This window comes from Chiloscyllium punctatum, chromosome 5 (genome assembly GCF_047496795.1).
Source record: "Chiloscyllium punctatum isolate Juve2018m chromosome 5, sChiPun1.3, whole genome shotgun sequence".
Taxonomy (NCBI): domain Eukaryota; kingdom Metazoa; phylum Chordata; class Chondrichthyes; order Orectolobiformes; family Hemiscylliidae; genus Chiloscyllium; species Chiloscyllium punctatum.
Window position 1 is genome coordinate 127,341,571 of NC_092743.1, and position 12,489 is coordinate 127,354,059.

General features: G+C 41.9%; 1 protein-coding gene across 3 annotated transcripts in view; it reads left to right on the top strand.

Annotated features, from left to right (window-relative positions):
• Positions 1 to 12,489, top strand: part of LOC140477418 (lethal(3)malignant brain tumor-like protein 4) — a 293,436-nt gene that overhangs the window by 57,996 nt on the left and 222,951 nt on the right. For all 3 annotated transcript variants that reach the window (XR_011960721.1, XM_072571276.1, XM_072571275.1), the window contains exons 5-6: positions 665 to 815; positions 10,673 to 10,805. Coding sequence is in view for 2 of the 3 variants with exons in the window: in XM_072571276.1 (XP_072427377.1) it covers positions 665 to 815; positions 10,673 to 10,805 (284 nt within the window). In the remaining variant the exon portion in view is untranslated. The remainder of the gene's footprint in view (positions 1 to 664; positions 816 to 10,672; positions 10,806 to 12,489) is intronic.

Consider the following 12,489-nt stretch of genomic DNA (forward strand, 5'->3'; position numbering starts at 1 on the left):
CGTTTAAAAACTTGTGAGGAAGGAAAAACAGTTTTGAGGCTCTGGGAAAGAACAGGCATCAATCTGAAGAAAGAAGGAAACAACTTATTTATATGGTGTGTTTTACAATTTCAAGACATCCCAAAATACTTCACAAACAACAAAATATTTCTGAAGCATTGCCATTGTTGCACTGTAGAGAAATATCGTGACCAATTTGGGAATATCAGTGAAATAACTGATTTGATATTCTGTTTGTGATGTTAGTTTTCTGATGTTGGCCAAGATGCTATTTTTCCAATGTGTAAAGGAAATTATCAAAATGATTTATGGAATGATGGATAGACAGTTTCGCTGTGCAAGATTGTATTTGGAAATGAAGGAGAAAGGTTTTACTTTCGCTTTTGAAGACTGTAAGAGAACTAAAGGAAATGTTTTGAGGAGGGCAGTACCTGAAGAGTGGGCCAGTGTCAAAATATTGGACACTGCATCCTGAATATATATACATGGCTGTCAGAGGTTCCCAAGGTATGGTGGGAAAGGACGATGAGGACCAAGAATTTAAAGCTAATTCGCAGGAGCATTAGGAACTTAAGTTGACTGATGAGGGTAAATGAAGTATGGCTATTACATAATCATCACTGAATTAAATTGCCCATTGTTTCCTTACTGTATGTCACAACAGAAGGCATTACTGAAGGTGGTGGTGCAAATGACGTGTCCCACATGGAAGGCATCTGCTGCTGTGAAAACTGTGGAAGGTATCGGATAATGGAGGAGTTCAATCAACAAGATTGTTTTTGTGGCACAAACTGTCAGCAACAATACACAGATCAGTAAGTAGGAATGAAACTTAAAGAGCTCTTTGTTTTGATTGTGATTTCTGTGACTTGGGAACAGAATTTTAAACACCAAAACGGTCACCACACTGTATGATGGCAGTTTCAAGCCAAGTTGAAGGGTAAGTATTGAATTTTGTCTGTAGAGTACAATTCTGAGAAGTAATAGAAAGACTCTGAAACAGTGGTCTGACCATGTTTTTGAATATTGAAGTAAGTGTTGTGAATTTGTGTTTCTGGTGCAGAATGTAGTGTGAGAAAAGCATATGTCAAAACTTCAGATGTAGGAATATGTGCATTTTGTATAGTTTTCAAAGTTGTAAATTTAAACCAGATTTGTTATGCTATACACATTCAATGCCTTTCTCACGAGGGGTTGTGAGAGGGATTTGGTTGGTAGGAGGGGGGGGGGGGGGGGGGGGGAAACCTCAGGGCTTTTCCACCCATCTGTCATGACTTTGGCAGAGGAGCCACCTAAACCCCGCAAAAGTCGCTCAAATATGTGAAGCGCTGACTGCCAGGTCTCTGTGGGAGTTGTAAATAAATGCTGGAAATGCTCAGCAAATCTGGCAGCATCTGTAGAGAGTGAAAGGGAGCGAGAGATGAAGTTAACATTGCAGATCTACAGAATTCTGTGGGAGTTTGTTAGATAAGGTGGCCCTCTGTTAATTTCTGTGGGACTGTGAGGAGACTGTTCTGTTGCAGTCACCAAAACTGCAGTGGCTGATTTGTCCTGTCAACTCAGTGTCACACCCATCTTTAAGTTCGGGGGGGGAAATGTCTAGGTCGAGGGTGCTTAAGAGGCCAAATGAACCTGATAGCAACTATAATCCCACTAGCTATGGTATACATGAATTTTGATAAATTTTAAATGACCAGTACTGGACAGAATTTAGAAATGTGGATCGTAAAATATCAGAATAGAAAGAAATCAAGGATTATCCTGCAAGGAAACACATTGCAGGTGGAGTTCCACTGCTGAGCCACTTCTGTTCTTGCTTTACAGTTGAGAATCTGGCTCTTGGTGACCTACTGTTTAAATTCACTCAAGATTAGAGTGGTGCTGGAAATAGACAGCAGGTCAGGCAGCATCCAAGGAACCGGAAAATCAACATTTCGGGCAAGAGCCCTTCATCAGGAATTCCTGATAGATTTTCCTGTTCCTCAGACACTGCCTGACCTGCTGTCCATTCCACTCTAATCTTGACTCTAATCTCCAGCATCTGCAGTCCTCACACTCGCCTGTTTAAGTTTACTGTCAAATCCTACTGCTGTTGATATTGGCAAACAACAAATATCGCCATCTGGGATGGACTCTTTCATTCCTAAAAGCCCGCTTCCTTCGTTACAAATATAGATTTCTTCTTATCTGCTCAGAACTAATGTTCGACTAACTATTTAATAGGAGAGAGTGAGGCAGCATCCGAGGAGCAGGAGAACCAACGTTTCGGGCACAAGCCCTTCATCAGGAATGAGGCTTGTGGGCTAGGGGGCTGAGAGATAAATGGGGCTGGGGGGGGGGGAAGGTGAGAGGTAGGAGAGGAGGGTGGAGTGGATAGATGGGAAGGACGATAACAGGTTAGGAGGACAGTACTGAGTTGGAAGGTTGGGAATGGGATAAGGTGGGATAAAACTCTTTAATATTTCATCAGTTCATCTCTTTCTTAGGAAAGAATGCAATTTTGACTCCCCTTTACTGCCATTTTGCGAGACTCAGTTGTAAAATGATGCTGTCACTTGAGTATAAAGATTTTGTCCTTCAAATCCTCATCTAGACTAATAAAAACCCAAAAGAACTGTGGATGCTGTACATCAGAGACAAAAATAGAAATTTCTGGAAAAGCTCAGCAGGTCTGGCAACATTTATGGGGAGAAATTGGAGTTAACGTTTTGGGTCAATTACCTTTCCTCAGAACTGATGGGAGATTCCTGTGAGTTCTGAGGAAGGGTCACTCGACTTGAAATATTAACTCCAATTTCTCTTCACAGATGCTGCCAGACCTGCTGAGCGGTTCCAGAAATTTCTATTTTTGCCTCCTCTAAACTTGGGGGGCATGAGCAGATAATCTTATTGACATTCTGTTGTACTATTCAATGTGCAATATTTCAGATGTGATATCCAACCCAACCCTGTGTTAGCTTAAAGACTCCAAATATTTCTCTCAATTATTAATCTCTTCTTGAATACTTCACATGAACATACATTTCAGCTTAGTAAGAACCTACCCATCTCTACTTCCAGGATGTGTTTTCTTTAAGGCACATCTCCTTTTTTTTTGCATTCTGGCTGTGAATTGTGATGTTTTAACCGGAAGAGAGTTTGAGATAAGGAACTTGCGAGTGGAGATGGGGTGGTTTGTAGATTTGGTGAAGGTTGTAGAAATAAAGAGGGACAAAGAGGGTGTGATCAGAATTAAATTTCAAGATGAAAACTTCTAAATCGAGGTGCTGGGTGACTAATTAAAGATAAACTTTCAAGTTTCATAGACAGTGAGAGTAACCTTGAAATCTGTCATTCTTCTCCATTGTTTTTAATATCCACATATGTTTGCATTGACTTATTGTACAATAGTCCTACCTTCATCAGGTACCTCCAAATTTCGATTTCCAATCCCAAGGATTTCTGGAGTATTCAGAAAGGGAGCTGGGCTAGTATCTGCTGAGTGTGCGCAGGCCCAGCTGCCTGGTAGAGTGAGGATTACTCCTTTTCCTTGAAAAATGAGGACTGGGTGTTAGGGCAGGGCATTCACTAATTCCTGTTGCAGAGCATTACACCCTTTGTTGATCAGAGTAATTACTACCAGGTCAAGATATTGCAGATTAGATCTTAGGGTCAGAGAATAAAGCAGGACAGAAACAGGCCCTTCGGTCCAACTCATCCATGCTGACCAAGTTTCAGAAACTAAACTAGTCCCATTTGCCTATGTTTGCCCCATATCCCTCTAAACCTTTCCTATTCGTGTACCTATCCTACACCCACCACTTCCTCTGGCAGTTAATTCCATATACAAACCACCAACCATGGTAAAAAGGTGTCCCTCCGGTCCCTTTAAGTTCCTTCTGCTCTCACCTTAAAAATACGCCCTCTAGTTTTGAACTTCCCTACCCTGGCAAAAAGACTTTTACTATTGACCTTATCAATGCCTGTCATGATTTTATAAACCGCTATAAGGTCACCCCTCAACCTCCTACACTCCAGTGAATGAAGACCCAGCCTATCCAACACTCCTTATAACTCAAAGCTCGTCCAGTCCTGGCAATGTTCCTGTAAATCTTTTCTGAACCCTCTCCAATTTAATAATCCCATTCCTATGGCAGGGCGACCAGAACTGTACACAGTACTCCAGAAGTGGCCTCACCAACATCTTGTGCAATCACAACATGATGTCCCAACTTGTGTACTCAAAGGTCTGAGCAATGAAGGCAACTGTGCTAAACACCTTCTTAATCACCCTGTCTACCTGTGATGCAACTCTTCAAGAAGTATGTAATTTTAAACTGTTCCCAATCTTCAGGTCTATTCATTTATCTTGCCAATTTGTTTTGCCTCTTCTTTGAATCTAATACTTTCTCTAGCTTCCCTGGTAAGCCATGGTTTGGCCACTGTTCACTTTGCACACTTACATAAAACATAGAATAGTATAGGCCCTTTGGCCCTCAATGTTGTGCTGACTTTTTATCCTACTCTAAGATCAAACTAACCTACACACCTTTCATTTTACTACCATCCATGTGCCCATCCAAGAGTCACTTAAGTGTTCCTAATGTATCTGACTCTACCACTACCACTGGTAGTGCATTCCATGCAACCACCACTCTCTGTGTAAAGAACCGACCTCTGGCACCTCCCCTAAATCTTCCTCCAATCATCTTAAAATTATGTCCCCTCGTGATAGCCATTTCTGCCATGGGAAAAAGTCTCTGACTATTCACTCTATCTATGCCTCTCACTATCGTGTACACCTCTATCTACTTCTCACTTTTCTTTGCTCCAATGAAAAAAGCCCTAGTTCCCTTAACCTTTCTTTATCAGATATGTCCTCCAGTCCAGGCAACATCCTGGTAAATCTCCTCTGCATCCTCTCTAAGGCTTCCACATCCTTCCTGTAATGAGGTGACCAGAACTGAATATAATATTCCAACTGTGGTCTCACCAGAGCTTTATACAGCTGCAGCATAACCTCGCTGCTCTTAAACTCAATCCCTCTGCTAATGAAAGCCAACATGCCATATGTCGTCTTAACAACCCAATCAACCTGGGTGGCAACTTTGAGGGATCTGTGGACATGGATCCCAAGATCTCTCTGTCCTCCACACTGCCAAGAATCCTGCTTTTAACCCTGTATTCAATATTTAAATTCCACCTTCCAAAATGAATCACTTCACACTTTTCCAGGTTGACCTCCATCTGCCACTTCTCAGCCCAGTTCTGCATCCTGTCGATGTCCCGTTGCAACCTACAACAGCCCATCACACTATCCACAACTCAACCAACCTTTGTGTCATTGGCAAATCTACTAACCGACCCTTCTACTTGTTCATCCGAGTCATTTATAAAAATCACAAAGAGCAGAGGTCCCAGAACAGATCCCTGTGGAACACCACTGGTCACCGAGCTCCAGGCTGAATACTTTCATCAGCTACCACCCTCTGTCTTCTATGGGCCAGCCAACTCTATATCCAGACAGCCAGATTTCCCAGTATCCCATGCCTCCTTACTTTCTGTATGAGCCTACCATGGGGAAACTTATCAAACGCCTTGCTAAATCCCAATACACCACATCCACTGCTCTACCTTCGTCCATGTGTTTTGCCAAATGGCCAAAGAATTCAATAAGGCTTGTAAGGCATGACCTGCTCCTCACAAAGCCATCTGACTATCTCTAATCCAACTATGGTTTTCCAAGTAATCATAATTCCTGTCTATCAGAATCCTCTCCAATAAATTGCCCACTACAGATGTAAGACTGACTGGTCTGTTATCCCTATTTCCTTTCTTGAACAAGAGAATAACATTTGCCACTCTCCAATCACCTGGCACTATTCCAGTGGACAGTGAGGATGCAAAGATCATTGCCAAAGGCACAGCAACCTTTTCCCTCGCTTCCTGTAGTAATCTTGGGTGTATCCCATTTGGCCCATGGGACTGATGTATCCTTATGTTTTTCAAAATTTTCAGCACATCCTCCTCGTTAACATCAACCTGTTTGAGCATATCAGCCTGTTTCATGCTGTCCTCACGAACGTCAAGGTCCCCTCTCAGTAGTGAATGCTGAAGCAATGTATTCATTAAGGACCTCTCCTACCTCCTGTGACTCCAGGCACAAGTTCCCTCCACTATCCCTGATTGGCCCTACCCTCACTCTGGCCATCCTGTTGTTCTTCACAAAAATCCAAAATGGCCTCCCCTCTCGTCGGACCTGTATTGAGTCAGCAATCCTTTCTGGACGCACCTGACAAAAACTGTTCTCTCCAAACTACTTGAACTAAGGAGGTTCTGATCAGTATTCGGGAAATTCAAGTCACCCATGCCATCAACCCTGTTACTTCTGCACCTTTCCAAAATTGCCTCCCAATGTGCTCCTCTGTGTCACTGTTGCTAATGGGGGTTCTGTAGAAAACTCCCAATAAAATGACTGCTCCTTTCCTGTTCCAGTCCAGCCATACTGACTCAGTAGACAAATCCTCCATGACGGCCTCCCTTTCTTCAGCTGTGATCCTATTCCTGATTAGCAATGTCACTCCCCCACATCTTTTACTTGCACCATAAAAGCATAAACAATTTTTGTGGTTCACTCATTCACTCTTTGAATGTTTGCCATTGCCTATTCACTGTCTTTCCTATTAGCCACCTTTCCCAGTTCATCATCGCCAACTCATGCCTCATGCCATTGCAGTTTACCAGGACCCAGGTCTCAGAATCAGCGACATCTATCATATAATGATCATTCATCTTCAAGGGATCACTCACAATGACAATACCATTTTATTCCTTTCTGATTGCACAGTACTCCGTCTAAGATGGCCCGTTATCCAATTCATTCCTCAATGTGTTGATCCAAAAAGCCATCTGGTATCGCCTAAGAATTCCTCTTCTATGGTAGTTTGGAGATGCCGGTGTTGGACTGGGGTGTACAAAATTAAAAATCACATGACACCAGGTTATAGTCCAACAGGTTTAATTGGAAGCACACTAGCTTTTGGAGCGCCGCTCCTTCATCAGGTGGTTATGGAGTACACCCAGTTGTAAGACACAGAATTTCTAGCAAAAGTTTACAGTGTGATGTAACTGATATTATACATTGAAAAATACCTTGATTGTTTGTTAAGTCTCTCATCTGTTAGAATGACCATGTTTGTTTCACTTCTTTCATATGTAAATCGCAAAACTTTTTTAAAAAAGTTATCTTCTCAGGTTAACTTTAACAATTGGAGTCAGCCAGATAACATGTTGAAGGTGTTAGCCCCCTGTGTGCTGTTGTCTGTGCCATAATGTTTAGATGGATTCTAATCAAAAAATTGAGTTAACAGAGTCTTACATGGATTCATGCAATTTTTGAGCAAAGTACAATGTAACTCTGCAAGTACAAATTCACCTCACAAACGTATATCTGTCTGTGTGCATGTGTGTTTGTGTGTGTGTCTGGAGTGGGGGGGGGATTGTGAGTGACTGTGAGAGAGAGTGTATATGTGTGTGTCTGAGTGTAAAGAGGTCTAAGTCTGAGTGGGTGTGTGTAAGTGTCTGTGAGCGTGCCTGTGTATAGGTGCATGCGTGTACACACACGCACGCGCACAAGTAGGAATGTATGTGTATAGTGCAATGGTGGTCACCTGTAGTGTGACATGAACTCCTGGAGATAGACACGAACTGCAGCCGACAGGATACCCTTCGTTGTCCAGTACTTCCCAGGAGCCGGAAAACTACGTCATGTTCTTCGCAGCCTGCAACACATTATCAATGAGGATGAACACCTTGCCAAGACCTTCCCCACACCTCCACTGATCGCCTTTAAACAACCACCAAACCTCAAACAGATCATTGTTCGTAGCAAACTGCCCGGCTCTCAGGACAACTCAATGCAGCCCTGTCACAGTAGGTGCTGCAAGACATAGATACCACCATTATGCGTGCGGACACCTTCCACCATGTACGTGGGGGGTACTCCTGTGAGTCAGCCAACGTTGTCTATCTCATACGCTGCAGGCAAAGATGCCCTGAGGCATGGTACATTGGTGAAACCAAGCAGAGGCTACAGCAACGGATGAATGGGCACCGCACAACAATCAACAGACGGGAGTGTTCCCTCCCAGTTGGAGAACACTTCAGTGGTCCAGGACATTCGACCTCGGACCTTAGGGTGACCATCCTCCAAGGCGGACGTTGGGACAGGCAGCAGTGAAAAGTGGCTGAGCAGAGGCTGATAGCTAAGTTCGGAACCCATAGGGAGGGCCTCAGTCGAGACTTGGGTTCATGTCACATTACAGATGATCACCATTGCACTACATACACACACACGCGCGCGCACTCCTATACACACACATACACGCAGACACACCTATACATAGACACGCACGCAGACACCGACACACACCCCTACAAGCGCACACTCGCACATGCACCCTCTCACAGACGTAGACCCCTTTACACACACACACATACAATCTCTCTCACAGATACACACAACCCCCTACCAAGACAGACAGACAGACACACACACACACACACACACACACACACACACACACACACACACGTGGACACGCCTACAGACACACACACTCACACATGCACCCTCTCACAGACTTAGACCCCTTTACGCTCACATACACACACATATACACTCTCACTCACAACCACCTTCCCTCACCTCAGATACACACACGCACACACATGTTTGTGGGGTGAATTCGTACTTGCAGAGTTACGTTGTACTTCACTCAAAACTTGCATGAATCCATGTAAGACTCTATTAATTTATTTTTTAGATTAGAATCCGTCCAAACATTGTTACAGACAACAGCACACAGGGGGCCTACACCTTCAACATATTAGCTGGCTGACACCAATTGTTAAAGTTAACCTGAGAATGTAACTTTTTTAAAAAAAGTTTTGCGATTTACATATGAAAGAAGTGAAACTAACATGGTCATTCTAACAGATGAGAGACTTAACAAACAATTAAGGTATTGTTAAATGTATAATTTCAGTTAGAGCACACTGTAAACTTTTGCTGTAAATTCTGTGTCTTACAATTTGGTGTACTCCACAACCACCTGATGAAGGAGCGGCGCTCCAAAAGCTAGTGCTTCCAATTAAACCTGTTGGACTATAACCTGGTGTCATGTGATTTTTAATCTTCTATGGTATTGTGACTAATTTGATTCACTCAATCTATATGCTGATTAAAGACACCCATAATTACAAATGTTCATTCACCACATCCCTCTCTGATTTCCAGTTTAATGCCATTCCAACATCACTCCAGTTTAGGTGGTCACCATACAACACTGCTAATATTTTTTTGTCCCTTAGAATTTCTCAATTCCAGATACTATATTGTTTGTGCTAACACTTTTTTTCCTTAATATTGTGTTTATATCCTCTTTAACCAGTAATGCAACTCCATCACCTTTTTCTTTTTGTCTGTCCTTCCTAAGTACTGAATACCCTGCAGGCTTTATTCACATCCCCAGTCACCTTGCACTCACGTTTCTGTTATGCCAACAGTATTATACCATTTACATCCATTTGTGTGATTAATTCATCCACTTTATTTTGAATGCTCCATGCATTCAGGTATAAAGCCTTAAGGCTTGTCTTTTTAATGTTCCTTGTCCTATTCCCACTTTTTTTCCTGTGGCCTTGTTCAATTCTGGTCTTTAATTCACATATGCTACACAAATACCAGACAATGGCTATCCTTAACAAGAGAGTATTTTACCATTGCTGAATCCCTCACTCTTAGCATCCTGAGCTTCCCACACTGCAGAAACTGAACTGCACCAGTGCTATAAATACTATGGCTACAACAGCAGGTCAGAAGCTGGGAGATCTATAGTGAGTAACTCATCTTCTGTCTCCTCAGTGCCTGTCCATCTCTGCAAAGTACAAGTCAGGAGTGTGATGGAATATTCACCCTAGACCTGGATGGGTACAATAGGGTCCAACAATAGTTGAGATGCTCAGTGCCAATGCACCACCTTTAACATTAATTCCCTTAACCACTGCCGCACAGTGATCATGTGTGTATATCATCTACAAGACGTAGTGAAGTAATTCACCAACACCCCTCCAATAGTACCTTGCAAATTCAGGTCAAAGGTAGCAAATTCATAGGACTATCGCCACATGCATGTTCCCATCAAAGGCACCCACCATCATGACTTGGAGCTACATGATTGTTCCTTCAGTGTCTCTGGATGAAAATCTGGAACTTCCTTCCGAACAGCACTGTAGGTGTCCATACACTCCAATGACTGCAGCAGTTCAAGAAAGCAGCTTGTTATTTTGATTCAGTTTTTATTTTGCACTCTTAATAACACACCAAGCATTATACAAACTTGTGAATGTGACATTTTGAAGGAAAAAAAGACAAATTTGGAAATATTGCATCTCAAATTTTACTGCAGCATTTGACAACTTTGGAATAGAGAGCAGTCTGCCTAATATTTCTGTAGCTTGTTAAGTTATGCTTTCCATGGCGTCCTTACTAAAAGAAAGGTTAGCATAAAAATGGTTAAACTGATCAAAGATGACAATATTAAATAATTGTAATCTTAGTGATATACTTCTATGTGATTTTTTTAGAACTTGTCATATGTAAGTCATATTTCAATACAATATGCTTCAACAGACAGCCCATTGTGGACCTTGTACCAATCAAGCAAAATGCTGGAACAATTCTGAAATGCATCAAAAAGCGAAACAGGAAAGTGAGTGTGAACGTAAAGGAAGATTCTGATGAAGATTTTGAAGATGGCCACATGGTTTGTGATAACTGTAGATATTTATTTTATTATGCGGTGGCACTTTTTAAGGAAGCAATATTTCATCAAGCCTCAAGTTTTTACTTTGCACCCCAAGTTTTTGTGACACATTTGATGTTGGCAGGATGTGGTAATTGATTTACACCTGCATAAAATTTGTCTTATACATTGGGTCCTACCCCAGCCCAGTAGTCACAGAACCCTTTTGATTCAAGCCCCTTCATGCAAAAGTTACAGTGGGGCCAGAAGCACTTTCTCTCGTGCATCCTAGTAGTGGATTTGTGCCTACTGCAGAAGTAGGCACATTCCCAATCATTTTCAGGTTTCCAAAGATAGCAGGGCAGTGGGTGTAGAGGTCTGATGTAATAATCTTTCCCAGTCCAATTTCTTCGCTGCACCTGGCAACTGAGTAATGAGGTGAAACAGAACATAAGATCTCCTGCTTAGCCAGATGGTGCAGAGTATACTTCTTGACTGGAACTAATATCACCTTTTCCATCTGTGATTGATATCTGCAGTGAAAGCATCATTCACAGGTCAACTGCACAAACTCAGTAGAGTTATTATGAAGCAATGGTCAAGTCAAGTAAGAAGAGAAACCTACGTTGCGCAGACGTTTCTGTATCCTCTCACTACAGAGAACCATTTTCTCCAAGTTTCCTGACCAGTTATTTCGAATCCTTAGGCATTTTTTTCAGTTTGTTTTCCAACAACTAGAGTGTGCAATTAATCGGAATGTTCTCAGGAGAACTAGGAACTGATTAGTGCTTTGGTTTGAAAATATATTCCTGTTGGTGAAGAGTGCATTTTTCGTTGGCTCAAGGTATTAATTACAGCATTCCTTTGAAACAAACGGAGTAAATGTTTCCACTGTTGTTGCATCTGGAAAACAATTTAGTGTCATTTTGTTTTTATTACTCCTTTAGTAGTTCCATTGTGAAACACTTCAGTATAGGTTTGAGGGTTTTCTAAACTATCACAGCTTGCTTGTGTGCTTCATAATCTTAGATTATAAAAAGTTCCTGTTTTATAGAGGCAGAGGGAGATGAGTGGAGGGGAGCAGTGGAGAGGCCTAGCTACATGAAAACTCTCAACACCACCCTGACTGAGACTTCTCTTATGAAGTTCATATTGAAGCTCTGATGCACTGCTGACATGTCCACCACCTGCATTTGCAGTGTATTCTACATCTGAGTCATTATCTATCAAGTCTGGATGACTCATTGAGAGTATCATTTAGATGGTTTGTTGGTATTTTTTTCTCTGGATGCTAGACCTCTGAGGTGCTGATCATATGGTTCCTTGGCCAAAGGCAGACTTATTTTTTCTGTCCTGTGAATAGCTATAGCTGATTGCTCATCAGTAATCTCTTCACTAACCTTAGTTACAGCAATACCAATTTAGGCTAAGCCTCATATAAGATGTAAGCAATGGTGCAGCATCTTCACAATGTCGGGAAAGGGAGCGAGAGACCCCTGTATCAAAAGTTGCATTAAAACATAACAAGAAGTTAATGCATAAGAGGAACAAAGATGCTCTTTTTTTTGACATCCAAAGTTTTTGACTGTTGCTCTACATATGAAAAGAAACATTTTGTATTTGGTTATTGTATGAAATTTTGTGATGCTTAAGAGATCGATAATTTCAGTGTATACACTTGAAGAATGGAATGGTTTGTGGGTGG